This window comes from Carassius auratus, chromosome 28 (genome assembly GCF_003368295.1).
Source record: "Carassius auratus strain Wakin chromosome 28, ASM336829v1, whole genome shotgun sequence".
Lineage (NCBI taxonomy): Eukaryota > Metazoa > Chordata > Actinopteri > Cypriniformes > Cyprinidae > Carassius > Carassius auratus.
Genome location: NC_039270.1, coordinates 17,239,792 through 17,262,021, shown reverse-complemented (window position 1 = coordinate 17,262,021; position 22,230 = coordinate 17,239,792). Strand labels below are relative to the sequence as shown.

General features: G+C 37.7%; 1 protein-coding gene across 1 annotated transcript in view; it reads left to right on the top strand.

Moving 5' to 3' along the window:
• LOC113047037 (synaptotagmin-C-like) overlaps positions 1–22,230 on the top strand; it is a 40,721-nt gene that overhangs the window by 10,883 nt on the left and 7,608 nt on the right. The window contains exons 4-10 of the mRNA XM_026208282.1: positions 9,607–10,011; positions 10,139–10,247; positions 10,890–11,072; positions 14,132–14,258; positions 14,584–14,802; positions 18,625–18,745; positions 19,275–19,446. Of these exons, the coding sequence (XP_026064067.1) occupies positions 9,607–10,011; positions 10,139–10,247; positions 10,890–11,072; positions 14,132–14,258; positions 14,584–14,802; positions 18,625–18,745; positions 19,275–19,446 (1,336 nt within the window). The remainder of the gene's footprint in view (positions 1–9,606; positions 10,012–10,138; positions 10,248–10,889; positions 11,073–14,131; positions 14,259–14,583; positions 14,803–18,624; positions 18,746–19,274; positions 19,447–22,230) is intronic.

Here is a 22,230-nt window from a genome sequence, read left to right as displayed (position 1 = left end):
GGTAAAAGCTCCTCGTTCATGTAATTGCGCCTGGCCGTTTTTATTTGTATTCACGCCATGCCCACCACAGGTGTTAGGGCTGGATGCTGTGTTCAGAGTGAGACTGTCCTGTTTACAGATTTAGTCATTATTGTTTAAATTCCCAAGTGCCCAGTGATTGAAATTGAATTGGACTTGCATTCTCTTTAATATGAAATGGCACAACCGCAGGTAATTTAAATGACTCTAAGCTCCTTGTGAAAAAATGGAGAAGAAATGAAGCTGCGTAGGCTTTCCTTCCTAGGGTCTCCAAATACCCTACTATCAACCAAATGGTGTAGGTGGTCAGTTAAAGATAATCATTATCTTTATTTCTTAAAGGGATAGTTTATCCAAAAATCAAAATGTTTTAATCTTTTACAAACCTGTTTGTCTTCACTTCTTCAGTGTATACCAATGGAAAAACATGAAAAATATCTCCTTGCTTTTTTGTCCAAATAATGTCAGTGGGATTTCATTTTATATGTACGGACAAAAACTAAATATTCTTTTTTGTCTTCTGCTGAAGAAAAAGTAATACAGGCTTGGAATGACAAGAAGGTGAATAAATGATGTCAGAATTTTCATTTTTTGGTGAACTATAGCTTTAACCAAAAACGCTTTTTCTTCAAACGGTTTTATTTGTCATGCCAAAACCAAAACTTTGGTGAATGTTGAATGTTACTATGCTTTTAAGATGTTTCGCATATGTTTATTCTGATAAATACAACCATTTCAAATTAATTCTGGACATTTGCTTACATTAACAGGTTTTGAAATAATGACTAAATGTTAGGGGTGGAACAATACTTATATTCGTACCAAACCGTCACGGTACAGACTTCTCGGTTCGGTTGCTTGAGTCCTTACAACGAATACAGACAATTCACACCCAATCCAGAATTGCAATGCAACGCTGTTTGATAACCGGCCGCCAGCAGAAGAACAGTGAATGGCGTGAGTTGCTCACGCTGGAAATGATGTGTTCTGTGAGTGTGTGTGTGTACATGTACATGCCATCATGATCACTTCAACTGTTTCCTTATACCAAGCAGAATCAGCTTTAAACACTTATTGTCATATTAATAATGCATCAATGTATAAAGATCTGCTTTTATGTCTGTAGACTCACAATGAAAACAGTGCTTTTGTAAAAAAACACAAAAAAAAAACAAATAGGATGTTGCTTTCTGCCATTTGAGTTTCCTTTCTGCCAACAAACTAAGTGTGTCACAAAAATGAACTGAAACTCACCTTATATAGGATACGTTACGTGTCGCTCAGTTTTTTTTTCTCTTGTTTATTTGTAAACTAAATCAAATATATTTCAAATGAAAAGCAAAGAAACCTAGCACGGTAGAATCATTTTTTTTCTCCATTTTGTACTGAAATTGTATCGAGCCGTGACCCCTAACCAAGGTACGTACTGAACCGTGACATCTGTGTACCGTTCTACCCCTAGTTATTAGGGTGGTGCTGGATTGAATCCTGCATTTTGAAGTTAGAAGCAGTGTGCAAAATTACATTAACATTTTACAGTTATTCACTTAGCAGAGGCTTTTAGCCAAAAGCAACTTACAACACAAGCAATTTGTCCAAGGAAGAACATAATATAAATAGTGATACTATACCAAATTCCCAAGCAGTGCAACCCTACTGGAAAATTATCACTCGGCAAGCACCAAATGCAAATGAAAATGGCATGAAAAACATGTCAGTGGCTGGTAACTTGATAAGGGAATCGATTGTGTGAATGATAGTCTGACTCTTACTTATGTAAGCAAAGTGAGCAATTCAAGTCAAAGACATATAAACCGTCTGCTAAAGAAAACATCTGACACCTATACCTGGTGATCAAAGGCTAGAAAGCACTAATATGGCTAAGGGAAACACAGTTCATGATTTTGTTTTGCTGAATGCATTGCAAAATAGTGACATGCACAGCTGAGCAGGACGGGCAGCTTACCATAGTATTAATTAGTGGGAAACTGAGCGAAGCTGCCTTAGGCTCTTTAAACTCTTCTGTACTCACAGTATGGCCCATATGTGCACTACAGCTGAAGGGTAGTCATGCCGTCAAGCAGAGTGTAACAAGGTGAAACGGACCATTTTTAACCCTGGGTCTCTGTATAAGCCACAGCCAGTTACCACTTACTTGTAAAGCAGGATTGAACATTTCGATTTGGATTTGTGGCTTTATCCAAAGACATTTTACCACTTTCTATTTTATATTAGAGCGTATTTATTAGAAGGCTAAGGATACAACCCAAAAGTGACTCTCACCTTTCATTCCTCCCCTACTGCAGGGTGTTAAGTCACAGCGAGAATGAAATCGTGTGAATGCTTACATTTGCTGATGGAATAAAACCAAAGATGTGTTCCATGCGTAAGCTTCAACTTAGTCTAATTGTAGCATGAAGGAGTGCTAAAATACTTATAAAATGACTCTCTACTAAATATGTGTTGCACAGGAAAAATCCTAGAAAGTTCAGAGACAATAGTATTTTTTTAAATACTTTTATTAAAGGTATAGTTCAGCAAGAAATGTTAATTCTGTCATCATTTATTCACCCTCCACTTGTTTCAAACTTGTATGATTTTCTTTCTTCTGATGAACCCAAAAGAACATATTTTAATATGAATGTGGGGAACCAAACAGTTGCTGGTAGCCATTGTTAGTATGGAACTCAGTTGCTACCTTCCACTGATAATTCTTAAAAAATATCTTCTAATGTGTTCAGCAGAAGAATGAAACTCATACAGGTTTGGTGACTAAATGATTTCACCATTTTCATTAATGGGTAACTGCCCTTTTAAGCAAGGACACATTCAATTGATCACCGTAAGTCACTGTAAAAACGTAACTTATTAAAAAAGGTTTCTATTTCAAATAAATTCAGTTTTTTTTTTTTTTCATAGTTTTAACAAAATATTAAGCAGCACAACTGATTTCAACATTGGTAAAAATGTTTCTTGTGCACCAATTCAGCATATCAGAAAGATTTCTGAAGGATCACGAAGGACACTGAAGACTGAAGTAAAGGCTGCTGAAAAAAATTCAGCTTGGTCATCACAGGAATAAATCATTTTTGAAATAATATTTCACGAAATAATTGTATTTACTAAATTTTTTATCAAATAAATACAGCCTTGGTGAGCACAGACTTGTCTGACTAAAAAACCTGTCACGAAAAAGTATCTAAAATAATATGTTTTGCTGTTTAATATATTTCTTGAATATTTATTTAAAATATTCCAGTATGCATTATGTAATAATACGTATATAAAAAATGTATTTATTGTATGTCATTTCTTTGTAAACTTTTTGAAAACTTAAGGTACATCTAATTTATCCTTGTCAAACAGTTATAAGGCAAAAAAAAATGTGTTTAGACAAAGAAAATTCAATTCAAGACTACTTTGATATACAAAATTGAAGGCTTACTATATATCATATTTATATGCACATTCCTGCATGGACAGCTTGCAAATAACCAGCTGCTCTTGCTTTAAGAAGAAATGATGCAAGCAAATGAAGTACACAGTTAAGACTCTGATGGGCTGCTGCAACCCTACCCATCTCTCTTTAGGAGGTGGTGATGGTGTGGAAAAATCTATGAGACAAGATGAAATGAAAGCTTAGCAACGGGGCAGAACGCCGATCCTCCTGGTTCTGCCAACCCAGAGTTTGTAGATCAAACTCTCTCCCCAGATATACTGCTTCCGAACAGTCTTTTTTCTTTGCAAGCAGATCAATACATTAACCTTTCTAATCCCAAACCCCTTTCGTGTTTAGTTCTCTCTCCATCAGTGTCTGTTTGTTTGGCTCCACATCTTTCATTCCTGCAGTTCCGCCCTCTCCCGCACCAGCATCCTTCTCGCTCTCTCGCTCTCCATCACTGTCCACTTTTTTTCCGGGCCTGTTTTTCTCACAGGGGAACGCTTGCGGACTTTATTAACCCCTCTCTGGCGCTATCTCTCTCATTCCTCACCTTCGTCGTGTGGAGTGAATGTGTTATCTTGACCAGTCAGCCTATGTGTCTGCTTCAACATGTACACTAATCTGTTAGCTCCTTCCTGGTCCCTCCCCCTTTCTCCATCTCCCTTTTCCCTCTGATTTGTCCTTGTTGTTTTGTTTTTTTCCCATTTCATTCTTCCTTTCTGTCAGCTCCCTGCTGGAAAATCCACTTAAAACTGGCAGCCGTGTTTTGGGACATGCTAGCAGTTCTGTCATCTGACTTCTGTACCCTTCAATTCGTTTCAACGAAAAATGAACAGTGACAGAATTATGGGTCGCTAACAGAGGGGCTGTTTCAATCCAGCCTCAAGTTTCAAGACCACAAACTGGAGATAATTTATATACTACTTAAAAATGTAGATGTTAGCTGTTGTTTATCCCCAGACCTGGAGTAATGTGTGGTCTACAATTTTTGTTTTACTGCTGTTCACCGACTGAAGTTTCAGAGTTTAAGAACCACTGTGATGAAGGATGGAGAAAGCTGTGTATATGTTTAAGGTGGTTTCTAACTGGTCTTGCTGGTTCAAGCTGCTTGTTGATACTTAGATCATGGTTGGTAGTAAACCAGCTGATGACCAGAGTGCATCAGCTTGTGACTCATTTATGACAGGCTAGAAATGTCATAAAACACTTTTTCACAGTGGTTGTCAAATGTTTTCAGCTGGTGGACCACATAATAAAACAGAAATTGTGGCACACCTAACACTCCAGGTCTTGGGGGAAAACAACAGCTGCCTACATTTTTTAAGTAGTATATAAATTATTCACCGTTTATAACTTTGAGACTTTAGGCTGTTTTAAAATAGCCTTTCTTTTAGCAATCCATAATAATTTTGCCATTGTTCACATTTCATTAACGTCTTGTAGCTAATGAACCTGAATAGAGTGCATCAACCATTTGTCAGGTAGTAATGCTACTGAATTGAGACAACCGAAATCAAAATTTTAACACAATTAATTATTTGTTTATTATTATTATTGTGTTTATTATAAGTTAATTAATGTTGGTGCATTTTGTCTTTTATGTTGTAAATATTTAAAATGACTGTATTTAGAATTTACAATGAAATCCATTATTTATCAAGATTCTTTTTTTAGTCCTTTACAAACACAGTGACCTGCACATCACAGATTGAGAACCACTGCTTCATCGCAATCGTCCTTCCTTCCTCTGTCTGCCTCTATCTATTTACCTCTTTTCTCCATTGATATATCTAAACTACTTTCCTGTCCCAGTGTCTTCCGTTTTCTCCTCCTATTTACCTTTTCCTCACTCTCTCTATCTGCGTCTTGTTCTTCAAGCTGACAGATCAGTCCCTTCTCTCCTCCCTCTGTCTCGCTCTCTGATCATATCTTTGAACAAGTTGTGATTAATGACATACAGAGACTGATGAATAATTCACCAAAGAGAGACAGAAAGTACAGAGAAAGGAAGAAGGAAAACCGCAAGAGAGAGGATGAGAGGGGTGGAAGGAGAGGAGTAGGATGGAGGGGGAGAAAGGAGGAGGAGGGCACAGGAGAAGCAAAGGAGACAAATGATGAAGGTTGGGTTAGATGAGGATGGAAGGCATGATGTCTTTCCTCTAACGCTTCAGAAGAGATTGTGTGCATATGCAGGCATGCCAAGGTTTCAGATATGAAATCAAATTTCATAATTGTTTGCTCATAGTATGGCCCATAAGTGCACTATTGCAGAAGGGTATTAATGTGGTCAAGCATACAGTAACAATAAGTATTTTAACATAGACATGGATTTTTTTTAATTGTAAAAGACAGCCGTAAATCTAGATTTGGATTTGGAGCTTTATACATTCCTTCCAGATTTTACCATACTGAAATTATGTATGTATGTATATATATATATATATATATATATATATATATATATATATATATATATATATATATAGGGCTGTCAGTCAATAAAAAATTTGAATCTAATTAATCACAGGGTGCTGTGATGAATCTAATTAGAAGCAAACTAAATTTGGCTGTGAAAATAACCCCAAAAGATAATTTGAAGCTATTATTGTGTTAACTGTTTAGGCTTTATTTACAGCCTAACATAAAGTATGGGACATAAAAAAAGGTAATTTGAGAAACATCTCAGTACTTTTTGTTCATGCAGTGAAACATCTTTGTTTCCCAACAGTCTTCAAAATACCCTCTTTTATGTTGTGCAAAAGAAAGTACATCATTCAGGTTTGATACAACATGAGGGTTTAAATGATACTCTAAAAAATACTAAAACTACCAGCAAGTGACGGTAAATGTCTATATGAATCGATTCGTTCAAACAGCTGATTCAGTCAAATAAATGGCTTTGTCTATAAATGGGTCTTTGAATCATTGATTCACTCGATTCGTTCAAAGCGCAGATTCATTCTCAAACTGAACACCGCTGTGTTGCTTGGAGACGTACAATTCTGCTGTGGCTTTATAGGTAATTTTTTCATTAGCAAACTTGAACAAAACACATAATATTATGTTTAAAATATAACACAATATTAACTTATTATTTACTGAACTGTTGTATCAAATCACATCCGCACTCATGCAAATTAGGACAAAAACAGCACTCGTTGCTCTCGCTGCTCGTGTGATATCACTTAAAGTTATGAGATATGCATTATATTTGGCAACAGTCAACTGTATGAAATATGTGATTACGTACAGTTAATAAAACAGGTAATTAAGTTAACTCATTAAACTGACAGCTAAAAAATATATTAGTGCTGTCAAATGATTAATCGCGATTAATCGCATCCGAAATGTTGTATACATCATATATGTGTGTGAATCGTGTATATTAATTATGTGTGTTTTTATATATATATATTTATTTATTTATATATTCACACACACACTCACACATACAGCATATATTTTGAAAATATTTACATGTTTACACAATTATATATTTATATTCTTATATTAGATATTATATATAAATATATTTAATAGATAAACATAACATATTTTTTCTTAAAAATATACATGCCTGTCTGTATTTATATATACATAATAAAATGTGTACTGTATACACATATATTATATAAACAAAATTTTAATGGATGTGATTCATAAATATACACTGTATGAATATAACCTAATTTATTTAACAATGTGTGTATGTATATATCTATTTCTAAATGAATGTATTATTTGCTGCACTCATATTAAATTAAATAAAAAAATTAAATGTATGCATTTAGCAGACACTTTTTTTTTTCAAAGCGACTTACAGTGCATTCAGGCTATCAATTTTTACCTATCATGTGTTCCCAATGAATCGAACCCCCAACCTTGCATATTATGAAGCATAGTGTTGTGAGAACACAATTTTCACAATATTGTAATTTTACCAAAGGCTTCAAAAGCTGAGCTAAACCTCATGATTCAGATTTTTACATTTTTTTCTTCCTTCCCATTTTATGTTGGATTACTGAATTCTCCTCTGTTTTCTGACTGTTTGCATTTCAAAGAATTTCTCCTCCTGTTATTCCAGTTAAAATTTCATTCCAACATCCTGTGAGACGAGGCCAAATAAATTACAATTCTAAATTAGAGGGAGCCAGTTCTGACTTTTGCCCATCCAAGACTGGTTCTTTGGAGACCTGCTAATGTGTGAACCATGCATGGAGAAAATACGGAGTAGTTGGGAGCAGAAGCAAAGATGGTGGAACAAAAACCGAGAAAGACGGCATGACGGAAAGGAAAATAAAGGGCGAGCTGACAGTCATACGACATAACCTCCTTGCATAATAGAAATTACAAAGTAGCTCAAGGTAGAACCACCCTGGGGGCTTTTAGAGCTGGTGGGTGTTGTGTCTGAGGAAGTGCTGTGAGTGCAGGGTAAGCGGAGGAACTATGTGGGTGTGAGATCTGAATAGAGCTCTTGAGAGTCAGGCTGACAGACAGGCTCTTTGTTTTTCTTGATTGGCAGGCACTTGTTTGTCCCTGCTTGCTGGAGAGGAGCTGTTCTACTCAGTCTGGTGCTGAAACCGAGTTGCCAAAGTCTCAGTTTTTCATGTGACTCAATTGTGCACACCCTTAGAAATTGTTATTAAAGGCTGCATGATTGAAAGCTCATACTCTGAGAGAGACAGAGTCATAAGGCTTAATCACAGTTTAGAGGACATCTTTGTGGAAATTGTCATTGGCATTGACACTTCTTCTGCTTGGAAATAAATCCATTGTTTTCTTGGCTTTATATTCAGATAAGAGCTAGTGAATGTTGGGAGAGCCGGTGGTAATTTACAGGCACAATGCGCCATCTCCTTTCCTTTTTCTCCTTCTGATCCTCTCTCTCTCTCTCTCTCTCTCTCTCTCTCTCGCTCTCGCTCTCTCTCTCTCTCTGTCTCTCTGTGCACTTCCTTCAGTTTCTCCCAGTCATTCCCTAAGCTCAGCATCTGTCTGCCAACGCTACCTCATTTGCAAATGTTTCTTTTCAAATGTCTCTGTGTTCATCCTCCCAGGTTATGCAATCAAGCTTGTTACTTTAGAGTTGGAAACTGAGAACTAAGTTGCGTTTAAAAAATAAATAAAATACTGTGCCATAACCGATTGATTTCCATGTTCGTTTCCATTAATGGCTCTTGAATGTCTGGGTTCAACTGCCAATGATGTAAAACTGTTACTGAATCTACAATGTGGTAATTCTCTCTCATGTGATGAGAGAAAAAGATGTCAAATTATATACGGATAATAAATAGACAAGAAAAGTCAAAAATAAAAGACATAGTCATAATTAAGGCAGCACATTTTTTTTTTAAACAGGCACTCACTAGAGTACCCAAAAGAAGTTCAAATATTGCTCTGGTGCCCCAGTAAGGTTGGATTTTGACAGCGGGGTAGGATTTAGTCACAAAATCTGATCTATATAATGAACTGGTCAAAAAGACAGTGAGCTGTCAGTTTGAATCAGTCTAATGACTCACTCACTAACTGAATCGATCACTGAACCACATCTCGAAATGAACCGAGAACGCCTACTGTGTGCTGCGCTGTGTGTACTTAAGGCTTGTGATACTTCATGTTCATGTAACAATCCAAAGTTTTTAAATATTCATATTAATATAAATTATAAGAATTTTTTTCTAATATATAATTTATGAATGCATTATTATTTATTTATAATTTATTTAGTATATATTCTTAGTTAGGACCAATTAGTCCTAAAATAATCATTAGAATACTTATTAAGTAACCAGAAGCTATAAAATCTACCTCAGAATAATTAGATTTCTTCCTCTGTTTAGTATTGGTCTTTAGTATATAGTTAGGACCAGTTATTAAGGTCTTAAAATAATCATTGGTGTAATTGTTGGGACCCAGAAGCATTCATTGGAATTTGAACTAGAATCATTACATTTCTTACTTTTTTTATATAAAGTATATGTGTTTAGTATATAGTTAGGACCAATTATTCAAGTCCTAAAGAAACCATTAGTGTAATTCTAAAAGAACCGGAAGCATTCATCGTAATATGAACCAGAATCATTAAACTCCTTTGGATTTTTGTTACCTCTCAAGGTTGTAATAAATCAAACTCTCTCTCTCTGTTTCAGAGATCTCAGTGAGTCTGCTCTCCGTCATTGTAACGTTCTGTGGCATCGTGCTGCTCTCTGTCTCTCTCTTCGTCTCCTGGAAGCTCTGCTGGTTGCCATGGAGAGATAAGGAAGGCGGGGGTCTGAACTTGATGTCGGGGCTCATGCCCGGTGGGGCCGGTCTGGGTGGGGTCGGAGGTGGAGGGGGTGCCTCTCTCCTTCCTCCGTTGTTGCAGAGGAAAGATACTCAATCCTCTTCCTCGCTGTATCCCACGCTCTCGCAGCATGGCCAGCATCACCCCCATTTCTCTGACCTGATGGGGGTGGAGGGTGGAGGGGGGCTGGTCGTGGGGGGTGTGGTTGGGGGTCCACAGGAGATGCAGGAGCAATCTTACCTAGACATGGACTCTTATCCTAACAATGCTGGTGAGCAAAAGTCTCCTCAGAAGCACTACTTTACTCTTTGTGAGACCAGAGAGTCTGTGATGTTGTTAATTATACACCATTCTCTTAACTTATCTCTTCTATGGGTTATGGTTTCTCTTGTTTGCAGCAAACCTTAAGTTGAGCCAGACATCTCCCGAGTTGCCCCCAGCTACAGAAGGAGGCTCAGCTGTGAAAGACCTGCCCAATGCCCACACCCAGCAGCAGGTCACCACCAGGTCAGTGACCTTCTCTTCTGCTTCCTGTCTGTGCTTTCTATGTGTGTGTGTTTTACAGGATGATGGAGTGAGTGTGTGGTTTGTGTCTTGCAGAATGTGTGCAGAATGTTATATTGAAGCGATTGAATTGAAATCTAATGTTTTTCGTTTTAAACGTTCTTACATATGCTACCATGTAAAACTTTTTTCCTGTTGTCTAATGTTGTCAAATACTGTTAGTTTAAAATAACTGTTTTCTATATATAAAATGCTGATTGGACGCTCAGAAAACATTTCTTATTATTGCAACAAATACCATTTGCATTCCCATTTTTTAAAAAACGAATATGCAATGCAAAAAAATCATAAAATTCTTAATAGTTCTTCGTTTCATAAATATAATCGGAAGACATTTCATTTCCCTCTGCCAGTCCTTGTGTTTGTCTATACATACATTTTTAAATCTTCTCTTAAAACGTATTTTTTCCGGTTAGCATATATGTGATATGTTTCTCTGATTGTCAATCTCAATGTATTTTTTCTGTATGTCTTGGTAAAGTGCTTTGAGATATAACTTTTATAGGCGCTATAGAAAATAACGTTTATTATTATTATATTATTATGTGCACGGGTGAGTGTGTTCACCCTCTGGTCTCTCTCTAGGCCTAAGCCCATGACTCACCAGCTTTCCAGCCCTGATTTCCATGGTGAGGAGAAGAGTGAGCAGCTGACCAGCATCGGGCAGATCAAACCAGAACTTTACCGGCTGCGCCAGGGAGACCAGGGGGATGGCAAACAAGGCGACACCTGCGGCAAAATCAGCTTCCTCCTGCGCTACGCCTTCAAGTGAGTCCATTTGGATCCATCCCTCTCCCCACGGGGAAGCATCTCGTACGGAATTGTCACACAGTGTGGATCCATGCCTCTCAATACATCAGTGGGTTATAAATAGATCTCATCGGCAGGGCTCACAATTGAAAAGTCGAGCTGGAGAAAGAAGCAGGGGAGTTGCAGTCAGCACAATGAGTTATAGTCAGGCCTGCCGTGGGCAGCCCTTGCACGTCAGACCGGGTCCTTTATTTTGCCTTCACACAGAGGGACATTAGAATGGTGGAAAGTGCTGATGTTTGAGAAATGAAGGAAGGAGAGGCTGTTTCACTCATGAATTATATATGACCAGCCACTTTAAACAGCACAGCCTGTCAACACATAATAACACAGCACTGTGTTACGGCCAGAATTACAGAGGAGGCCGAGGGAGAGAAAGGGATGGAGATGGGTGAGTGGAGATTGATATCTCATTCCTTACACATAGGGAGCAGTTCAAATAAATGATTTGACACCTCTGTCCCTGTTCATTACATTATCGGTCTGTTATGTTTTACTGTGAGTTCTAAGGTGAGCATGTCACGATTGTGTGTGCGCATTAGATGCAAAGCTTAGTTAAAGGGATAGTTCACAAAAAATAAAAATTGTGTTGCTTCAAATCTTTTTCTGTGGAACAGGTAAGGAGATGTTTAGCTGAATGGCTAAGCTGCTTTTTTGCATATAACGAACAGCCGTGATCTCTTGTCACTTTTATTTCATGAAAAAGAGCAGCTTAGACAGTCTGCCTAACATCTTTTGTGTTCGGAAGAAAGAGGGTTTGAAACAATCAAGGTGAGTTGGGGATGAGCAATATGTTATGGTAGAAATTATAAACTGGTAGAACTTTGTCAACCATTTTAGATTTTGGATTAGAAACAGTAAATAACACAGCACTGTGCTTCTATGCCCTCCATAGTCAGCAACAGAACTGACACGTTAAGGCCCAAAAAGGTAGTAAGGACATCATTAAAATAGTCCATGTGACATCAGCGGTTCAGCCTTAATTTTATGAGAATACTTTTTGTGTGTAAAAAAAATAACAACTTTATTCAACAGTTTCTTCTGCTCCTCACCAGATGTTGACACATTCAAAAGAGCACCACAAAACATTCATTTGTATTTTTGTTCAATTCTATTACATTGTCCTGTTTCTTGTAGTCAATTTAATACTTTTTTTATTATTATTTCTGAACGTTTACTTGTCTTTTTACTTATATTAAATAGGCTAGTATTAGTTTTTGCTGTTAGTCATCTAAAGTTTTGGTGTTGTGATTTTCTTTTCCAGCAAAAATAACTATATATTGTAATCATGAAATTAAATTACTCATATCCTGATATCAATTTTTTTAGCATTTCGCCCACCTGTAGTGTGAGTGAATGAACAGAATTTCTTTTCAACGCAAATGCAAAGGGAAATGTTACTCAGCGTTTGCACGAGCGCTAACGGCCAAGATTGTTTCTCATCCCCATGTGTGTTTAATTGACATCATCACACCTCCTGCTATGCCGTTGCGTTTGCAATACATCAATGCGAATATGTCACAGCTACAAGCATTTTGGGAATAGCGGGCAGGTTGACACTGTCAGTCAGAGTCGCATCTGGCGAGACGTAGCTTTCTATCAGCACAGCAGTAGGCCGATAACACATGCGGCGCAGAGGGAATAGCAGCTATTTCTAACCCTTTGTCCAGGAAGGTTGGAGCCAAATGTTGTTTTATTATTATTTTAATTTATCCATCTATTTGTCAGATTCCAGCTGAGTGCCGATCATTGCGTTTTCCGGACGAGCGCTTTCAGACAGCATGTGCGTGACTTTTATTTGAAGTCTTGTTTTGTTTGTGATATTGTGAAGGGGACGGGGATGGGGAAGGTGGGCCTGTGACTGAATAATGAAAAGCCGTTGTGCGGGGGGGGGGGGGGGTACGTTTAAATGCTCGCTCTGATGTGGGCAAGACAGAGCCTGTCATTTTCAATCATAGCCCTGAGTGCTAATGGCACCCTACGTTTCTAAAGACCAACCAGATTTAAAGTGTCCAGTTGTGCTGCATGCCACTTGACTTTCATTCGAATTCTGCTAAACAGATATAATGCATATTAGACTGGACAGCTCAAAATGCATCTGGATGGCACTGTTTTTTCAAACATGAAATAGCCCTTTAATCCTGGTCTTGATATGATTGTACAGTGATTGATTAAATTTGTCATTTACAAATTGGATGATAATATCACATGATTAACTTATGTGCTTCCATGCTGAATGCTTGAGATTTGTATCATGTCACCACATGTTCTTTTCGACCTGTCAGTCTAAGGCCATATTGGATTTCTTCTTGTGCTCTCCCTTCCCCGGCGTTGCTGATTTGTTTAAATGTCCTAATGAAAGGGTGACGCATTTGTAAACACTGAGAGACATATTCTAACAAGGCCTGATTAGCAACCACAGAAGTTCCCCCGCCTCTCTTATTTACATCTGCACAAACGCTGGTGAGAGCCTCACGCTTCACAAGTTCACGCTTGTGCTGTGCTTAGCACCAGACCGCAACAACCCCACTGCACTCTAGCCATGAAATGACCTATGGTTTGCTTCCTAATAAGCTCTGGATTATTTATAAAGTCCGGTGTTGGAGGCCACAGTCATTGCATTACACATCAAATATTCATGTCTTTATATTCACATTAGGGATGTATTATCTCATATATTCACGTTCGTACAAGATCCATTTAGCTAGCGCAGCACAAGTCCGGCTCCGTCCATCTGTCAATTAATTTTAAAGCTGTTGAGCTGGGTTGTACATTATCACCTCCTCTTTTTTCCCCCCTGATTTGGTGAACCTGATCTCCATCGAGCCTCACTGAACTCGATGCTGCAGCGCTGTCCTGACACTGGCCTGGATGTCAGCCTCAGTTCAACATAAACCACACTCTTGTCACTGGTGGTTAGATGATGCTAAAATGAACTCACGCCTAGGCTAGCGAGCGCAAAAATGTCCAGAAAGTTCAAAGTGAATTACGATGACGCTGACATGTCTTTCTTACAGCACGGAGCAGCTGGTGGTTAAGATACTGAAAGCCCTGGACCTCCCGGCGAAGGATGCCAATGGTTTCTCCGATCCTTATGTCAAGATCTACTTACTGCCTGATAGGAAGAAGAAATTTCAGACCAAGGTATCTTTTTTATATCCTAGCGAGTCAGCTCGCTGCTTTTACAATAATCCACTGTTCAGATGGCAGACCCTCTTAGGACTCATTAAGATCTGGTTGCGTTTCTCAGCCTGCCTGGGGATTTTTTTTTCCTAGTGCCCTAGTTCATCTAAAAATACATCTCTATCTGCCGGTGCATTTTAAATTACCTTTATGCATTTGCAGATTTGATGCTAACCAATCTCTTGTTCACTCCCTTCGCTCACTTTTCCTCTCAGCTCCTTCGCTTATCTAATTTCCTTCACTTTCTCTCATTTCCACTCGGGCTTTCCATGGCTCTGGTTCGCAGGTGCACAGAAAAACTCTCAACCCAGTTTTTAATGAGACGTTCCAGTTCGGCGTGCCGCTGGCCGAGCTGCACTCGCGCAAGCTCCACTTCTCCGTCTACGACTTCGACCGCTTCTCCAGACATGACCTCATAGGTCAAGTGGTGGTGGAAAACCTGCTGGACTTCAGCGAGGGCACCGGCGAGAAGCCAATCTGGAGAGACATCGTAGAAGGAACCGCGGTGAGATAATGACACAAACACATATTAAACCTACATTAGTCGTGAGAGTGTCTGATAGGGTTAAGGCTAGGAGTGAGGAAGCTGTGGCTGCTGGGCATGCGCACATCAATACAGTGTCATTTTTGTCACACTGTACAATAATTACTATTTTGCTTTATTATATGGAGTAGGTTCAGGTTTGGGGTAGTTGTAGATGTTAATAAAACAAAATATGGTACGTAGAAAATGTAAACAAAGATGTATCCCTTCTAGTCACAACCATTTGATAGCATTGTGTATTTGCACATGCTGTCTGAGTTGTTTTAGCACTTGATTTATGCAAATTAGGTAACGCCACAAATACGGCAAAAGTGCTTGGTTGTGAAGGATGCAGAATTCTTCACTAGAACAGATCTCCGACTATATTGAGAACGTACAGCAGGTCCTGGAGGGCCGCTGTCCCGGGGAGTTGAGTTACAGCCCTAATCAAGCACACCTGCGGGTAATTGTCAAGAAATCCTTCACCCAAAAATCGTTCTATATTGACTCTCTGCGGTAAAACAAAGAAGAACATATTTTTTTTAAAGAATGATGGTACCCTGTTTTGGTTACCATTGGCTCCCATTATGTGGATAACATTTTTTATACTCCGTAGAAGAAAGTGATATAGGTTGGGTAAATAAATGATGACAGAATTTCCATCTTTGGGTGAACAGTTGATTATATTGTTGAGGTGCTTTAATAGTGTGGTTGAATCTAAACCCTGCAGGAAAGTGGCCATGCAGGTCCCGAGCAGAACAGCAATCAGTTTTTTGCTACATTTTATTGCCATACACAGTAGTAGAGACAGGAAGTCAAGGGGAGAGAGGGGAACAGGGTGGCAACATGACCTGGGCCACACTCAAACCCTGGTCTGCTGTGAGCACCACTGCTCAATATGTCAAAGCACTCGCACTGAACACATCGGCATCACGCCAACACCTCATAGGAAATGCGCTTGACTACACCAAACTTCTGGAAGTGTGCCAAGATACTATAACACTCTTCTTCTTTACTTGACCATCATTTGATAGAAATGCACAAATGTCTCTCTAGAGTAAAATTGCTTTCCCTGGGCAGTACATATGCAATGTTAATTACACATGACGAATAGTGCTGAGTATTGTGAATAAAGTAAATCTTCATTGAGTCTACACAAAAAAAAAAAAAATCTTAATGAATTGTTTTTATTTAAATAAAAAAATATTGTTAATTATCGCCTGAAAACATTCACTTATACAAACAAAGCTATATTTATTGGTTAAATCGGCAGAAATAGCTCTGTAAGATAACCACTTTTCACAATGTAATTTATGAAGAAAGGATGCATGTTAGTCCTGGAGAAAATTGCATTTTACATTGAATGGTTTCATGGACATTTTCCTTTAAAAATAGCATTTAAAATTAAATGCAGCACTGTTTTTGTGCCTATAGTGTCTGTTAACTGTTTTTAGAGTGGTATGTTATTTAATACACAACAATGTTAAGTGAATTTCACCTTAGATATTGTGCTGGATTTCATCAGAACCTTAGCCAGGACAGATTTTATAATAATGGTGGTATCTTTTATGGTCCTTGCATATTTCTCTTAAGTGGAGTTAAAAAGCTCATTTTATATTCATGAGACGTTTTTCACAAATGAAAATCATGCGTGATGCCTTGATTACATGCTGAGGCGGTGATGATGATGTGTCCTTGGGGACGTTGGTAGCAGAGGTGTGAGGAGGAGATCTAGTGATGCATGCGCTCGTCCTTCCAGAGAAAATTACATGAAATTAGTGAAGGTCAACTGTGCAAAGGAGCCTTTTTTTCATGAGCACTCCAGAAATTGCCACTGCATCTTAATGGAGCTGTTTTTAGAAACATTTTTATCCTCATCGTAGAATTTTGTTATTTTAAAATATGTTTGTACCTTCGGAGAACAGAGAGAATAAATCAAATCAAACACAAGCTGCAGTGTGCTTAAATAAGGTAGATGAAATTTTCCACAGCACGACTAGGTCAAATGAAGGAAAGAAGATAAATTTGGCACCATCTACTCTGTCTGACAAGACAAATTAAAAAATGATTCAGTGATGCATGCTGGATTTGAGTATGTTTCTGACATTTGTGTGTCTGACGTGAATGGATGTAAATGAAATGTTTACACGCAGGATTCAGCCAATCGGCTGCTCAGGTGGCATTAACGGATTTACTTACTCAGCTGGTTCGAAAAAAAAATGACTTGAGGTATAATTCATTTTTCGAGGTGCTGGGGTGTAACCAAAAAAAATAAATCACATCACTTGTACAGACACAGACCCAAAGCTGGCAGCTCCTATAGTTCTTGGAGATGTACCTCAGATTCTGGACGTTTTTGATGAAATATTGCAGCTCTTTCTGTTTACCTCTGCTACCCTTGTTCTTTTTTCATCATAGCTGATGATTAATTCTGTCTGGCAGAACAAGAACTTGAGAGAAAGATAAAAAGGTTCAACAAAGAGTGTAAGGGACAAAACAAGCCTAGCATCTCTACACATATGCTACAGATAGGAGAATCTGCCCATTTAATTTCTTTAAAATCATGCAAGTGATAATACGACACAAATCTTAATACGTTTTTAATCGTTTTTGAAATTTCATCCCTGCTAGATATACCATGGTCAACTGTAAGTGGTATTATTGGAAAGTGGAAGCATTTAGGAACAGCAGAGGAAATTATTACTTTTACTAAGCAAAGATGCATTAAACTGATGAATGGAAAGTTCAGAAGAACAGCATTTATTTGAAATAGAAATACTTAACGTCATAAATGTCTTTGAATAAAATCACTTATATTCAGAGAATCCTGAAAAAAAAAAACATTCTCAGTTTTGAAAAATCGTACCCAGCAGAACCATTTCCAACATTAATAATGATAATAATGAAGTTCAAAATCGGCATATTAGAAGGATTTTTGAAGGATCATAGCTGCTGAAAATCCATCAAAGAAATCAGTTTTGTTTTAAAATATATTAAAATAAAAACAATTATGTACAATTGTATAATAATATCTCACAACAAAGAAAAAATTATGTGGTCATTTTATTTTAAGGCTCAATTCTCAAACCAATAACTACAACCTTTGCCTCAATAAACTCCTAATTTGGTGCTTGTTAGTAGCTGTTAGGTAGCTGTTAAGTTTAGGTCATGCAGAATATGTGCTTTATAAGTATGAATAAACAGCCAATATATTAATAACAGGCATGCTAATAAGCAACTAGTTAATAGTAAGAAATAGTCCCTATACTAAAGTGTTCCCAGTTTTACTGACCCTAAACTTTTGAACTTTCATGTAAACAGTCTCTGTGCAGTGGGCTTTTTTTTTTAAGTTACAGCATTTATTGGATTTACATGGTCATTACCCGAGGATGCACTGCGAAAATTTCATTTTTGAATGTTTATCGCAGTGCAGTTCCATGGAGTTTCATTGTAAGTGCATTACTGTAAACATGATTTTCCTCTTGTTTGTAAAAATTCAAGGAGGAGTTCAGATGAATTCTGTGGTGTTCAGTTACAGGCCAAAGATGTCGTCTATAGAGCTGCGTTTAAATTGAACATAGAGGAATCCATTAAAAATGTTTGATTAAGTATTAAAAGCCAGAGACATTCCTTCAGTTTATCCTTGCATTTTAATAAAAGGACAACTCAATTATTGAAACATTTCAAGAAATACAGTGTAGCCACTGAAAGGTTTCCATGAATCTTTTTTGTTGTTGTTGCATTACTCACTAAAAAACGTCAAAGTGACCTTAGGACCTTTCCATATGTTTTTTGCCTCTGCAGGAGAAAGCTGACCTGGGCGAGCTGAACTTCTCACTGTGTTACCTGCCAACAGCTGGCCGACTGACCGTCACCATCATAAAGGCCACCAATCTGAAAGCCATGGACCTCACGGGCTTCTCAGGTACCCAGTTTTACTCGTGGTCCCCAGCAATTCCTCTAATAATTAACATCGATACCTCATTAGCGCCTCAGACAATGTTAACATTGAGTCGTGATGAAACTGCCGCTCACTAATAACCTTGGTGTACCGCGTCCAGCATGTGAATAATAAAATAACATTAAAGGGTCTCAAAACCGTCAGTTCTGAAAGTTGTGAATATCAAATAGCTCCTCTCAAAAGTGAAATGTCACAAGTGAAATGCCTTATAAAGGAATCAACATCACAGTCATAAGGACATGAGACATCTTTCATTAGTGTTGGCTTTTTTAATTATCCCAGCAAGGCTTAAAGTAATGTAATAAAGAGTCCTCTCATAGGACACGATCACGGAGCACTATGAAAAAGTAATGCTAATGTATCGTTATTGCTAGCTCAATAATTGCTGATGCCGTTATTAGCATTCATTTTAATGTTGTCGAAGCAGTACGTCCTGCTGTTGCTTTTTCTTTGACAAATGTTCTCCCTCCGTCAATCTTGCTGTTCTTCTCAGATCCGTACGTAAAGGCATCTCTGGTTTGTGAAGGTCGAAGGCTGAAAAAGAGGAAGACGTCCATAAAGAAGAATACTCTCAATCCCACGTATAATGAGGCGCTGGTCTTTGATATCCCCAACGAGAACATCGACAACGTGTCGCTCATCATCGCCGTCATGGACTACGACTGGTAAGATCACGACTGTCTTTTTCATGCTGTGATGGGCTCTGAGACATGCTGCAACACATCAGGCTCCCTGCTGTGATATGAGGCTTGACAGGAAGTGCCCACTTGTAACTTTAGGCGTGCTTACAGGCGGTGTCTCACAGAATTTATTCAGGAACACATGGATTTTTCATTCATTGTAAGAATAAAGCATTTATTGAAGGTCTGTGGGAGAGCTTCAGATTAGATCAATACAGTGTTTCCTACAGAGTCCAGTTGTGTAAATACTTCCCTAGTGTAAGATTTCTCTGGTGTAATAAATGCCACCATTCCAAAGTTTGAGTTTTTTTTTTTAAGAAATTGATACTCATATCCACTATAAAATCTCTGAATCTTATCTCTAAATCTTGAAAAAATAAAATTAAACCTGTTTTCAGTGTTGATAATACCGAGAGATTATTCTTGAGCAGCAAATCAGCATATTAGATTGATTTCTGAAGGATCATGTGACACTGAAGACTGGAGTCATGATGCTGGAACTTCAGCTTTGCTATAGCAGGATGAAATTACATTTTAAAATATTTTGCAATAGGAAATACTTGTTATAATATTTGATGATATTCACAATTATATTTTCTCTGAACAAATTGTATTACTCAGGCTTGAATCACTTGAGCTCCACATGATTTTAGATGATCTGAAGAGATACTGAGCTTCAGCAGAAGCAATAACATCTGACCATCTGAACAAAGTCACGTCATAATCACCAGCAGAAAACTGTCTTATTTGATTAGTGACCTAGAAACATATGAAATATCATAATATACAAAACTGAGTAATATAGTATTCAGTATTATGTTTTCTTATTAAATATGTAACATTTGTAATGACTACCCAATTTAATTGCTAGCTTTATTGTTTAATATTATACCGTAATGCACAGCAAATTTCAAAAGAGACCAAAATAGTGCCATTTGCTATGTTGTCGAGAAGTTAGCAATGACTTTTTTTCATGCATTCAAGAATCTCTGTGACCGATGCTAATGAGATAGTTTGTTGTTTAATCAATTCCTGTTGCACATATTTGTGTGTGTATGCGCTCCACTGGACACAGGGCCTTATGCCCCCATGTGTCAGACTATTCCTGGTGGACTTCTGCACTGTTTTGCATAAAGATAGACGCCTCATGAATATACATGAGAGCCTAATACTAATGGAAGTGGTGTCTGGTGGTGGTGAGACACTCTGTAACACAGCCAGTGTTTCTTGTCTGGTGGGCACACCTTAAGTCACCTCTTCTGTGTGTGTGTGTGTTTGTGTGTGTGTGTGTTTGCGTGTGTGTGTGGGGCTATTCTTGCTGCACTTCAGTGTGATAGACCTTCAGACTGGCATTTATGTCTAGCTTTTGCATTATTCTCTGTTTTTTACTTTTTGAAAATGAAGTGTATGTTCAGGTAGATGTGTAGTGTCATCCCACTTTTATGGCCATATTTTTATTTTGTGGGACAAAATATGCCTTGAAAAATCATGTTTTAGATTTTATTTTAAGAACTGCTGTCAGTTCTGAGGAAATCCACATCCGAGATTCCCAAATGTTTGTGATGTTTGTCCATGCTCTCGGTGATTTCATCTCTTCCCAATGGCACGTGGCACACCAGCCGCCCCTCCTAATGAAGCAGCTCATCTGTGAGCCGCAGATAACGCCTGATGAATTTCTCTTAGCTTTGCTGCATGCCATCTGTGCTAAACGCTCCATTCAGACGCATTATCGGCTGGATAATAGTCATTTCTTACGTATATCAGACATGCTAAACAATGCATATTGCATTGTTTTAGCGTTTCTGTATTTAAACCCGCATTACTGTGGATGACGTCTCACTGGTGCAGGCAAAGCAGGTTATTTTCGTTTGAGATGAAGAAATATTGTTCATGGTATGCAGATTGCTTTTTAAAACTGATGTTATTTATTTCATTTGAGGGTTTTTGCAACACAAAGACTTTATTTTAAGTCTTCAATCAAGCTTGATTGACTTTATTTTGGCATTATTGTTATTAAAATAAAGCCAGGACATAAATCCTGCTGGCACCCATTTCTTTGAGCATGACTTGATTTAGTGTTGGTGGAGCTACTTTGAATCTGTAGCTCTCTAAGCTACATTAAACTACAATGTTCATAAAAAACAAATAGGCCTATATAATTATGCTTCAGACTACTAAAAAAAGTAGTTACACTGAAGCTATTTATGGGGTTAATTCAGTTCATTTGTATAACTATCAAAGCTGTATTTATTTGGCACAAAATTAAGATTTGAATTAGGATGACAGCATTAAATTAGCCTAAGACATTTATACTAAAAGCTAAATGATTAATATAAGCAGCATTTTAAAAACTAAACTTTATTTTAAAATGTATTTTTACCTCTTTATTTTATTCAGTATGAGTAATGATGCTGGAAATACAGCTTCACATCACAGTAATAAATTACATTTGGAAATATATTAAAATAGAAAACAATTATTTTTATTATTGTTATTTTATTATTAATGTTATATTCATGTTTTTCCTGTACTTTTGATCAAATAAATGCAGTTTTGGTAAGCATAAGAGACACGATTAATTTACTCACCTCCATATCATCCGTGATGTTATTGTCTTTCTTTCTTCAGTCGGAAACAAATGAAGGTTTTTGAGGAAAACATTCCAGGATTTTTCTCCATATAGTGGACTTCAGTGGGGATCAACGGGTTAACTGCAGCTTCAAAGGGCTCTACATGATCCCAGCCGAGGAATAAAGGGTCTTATGAAAC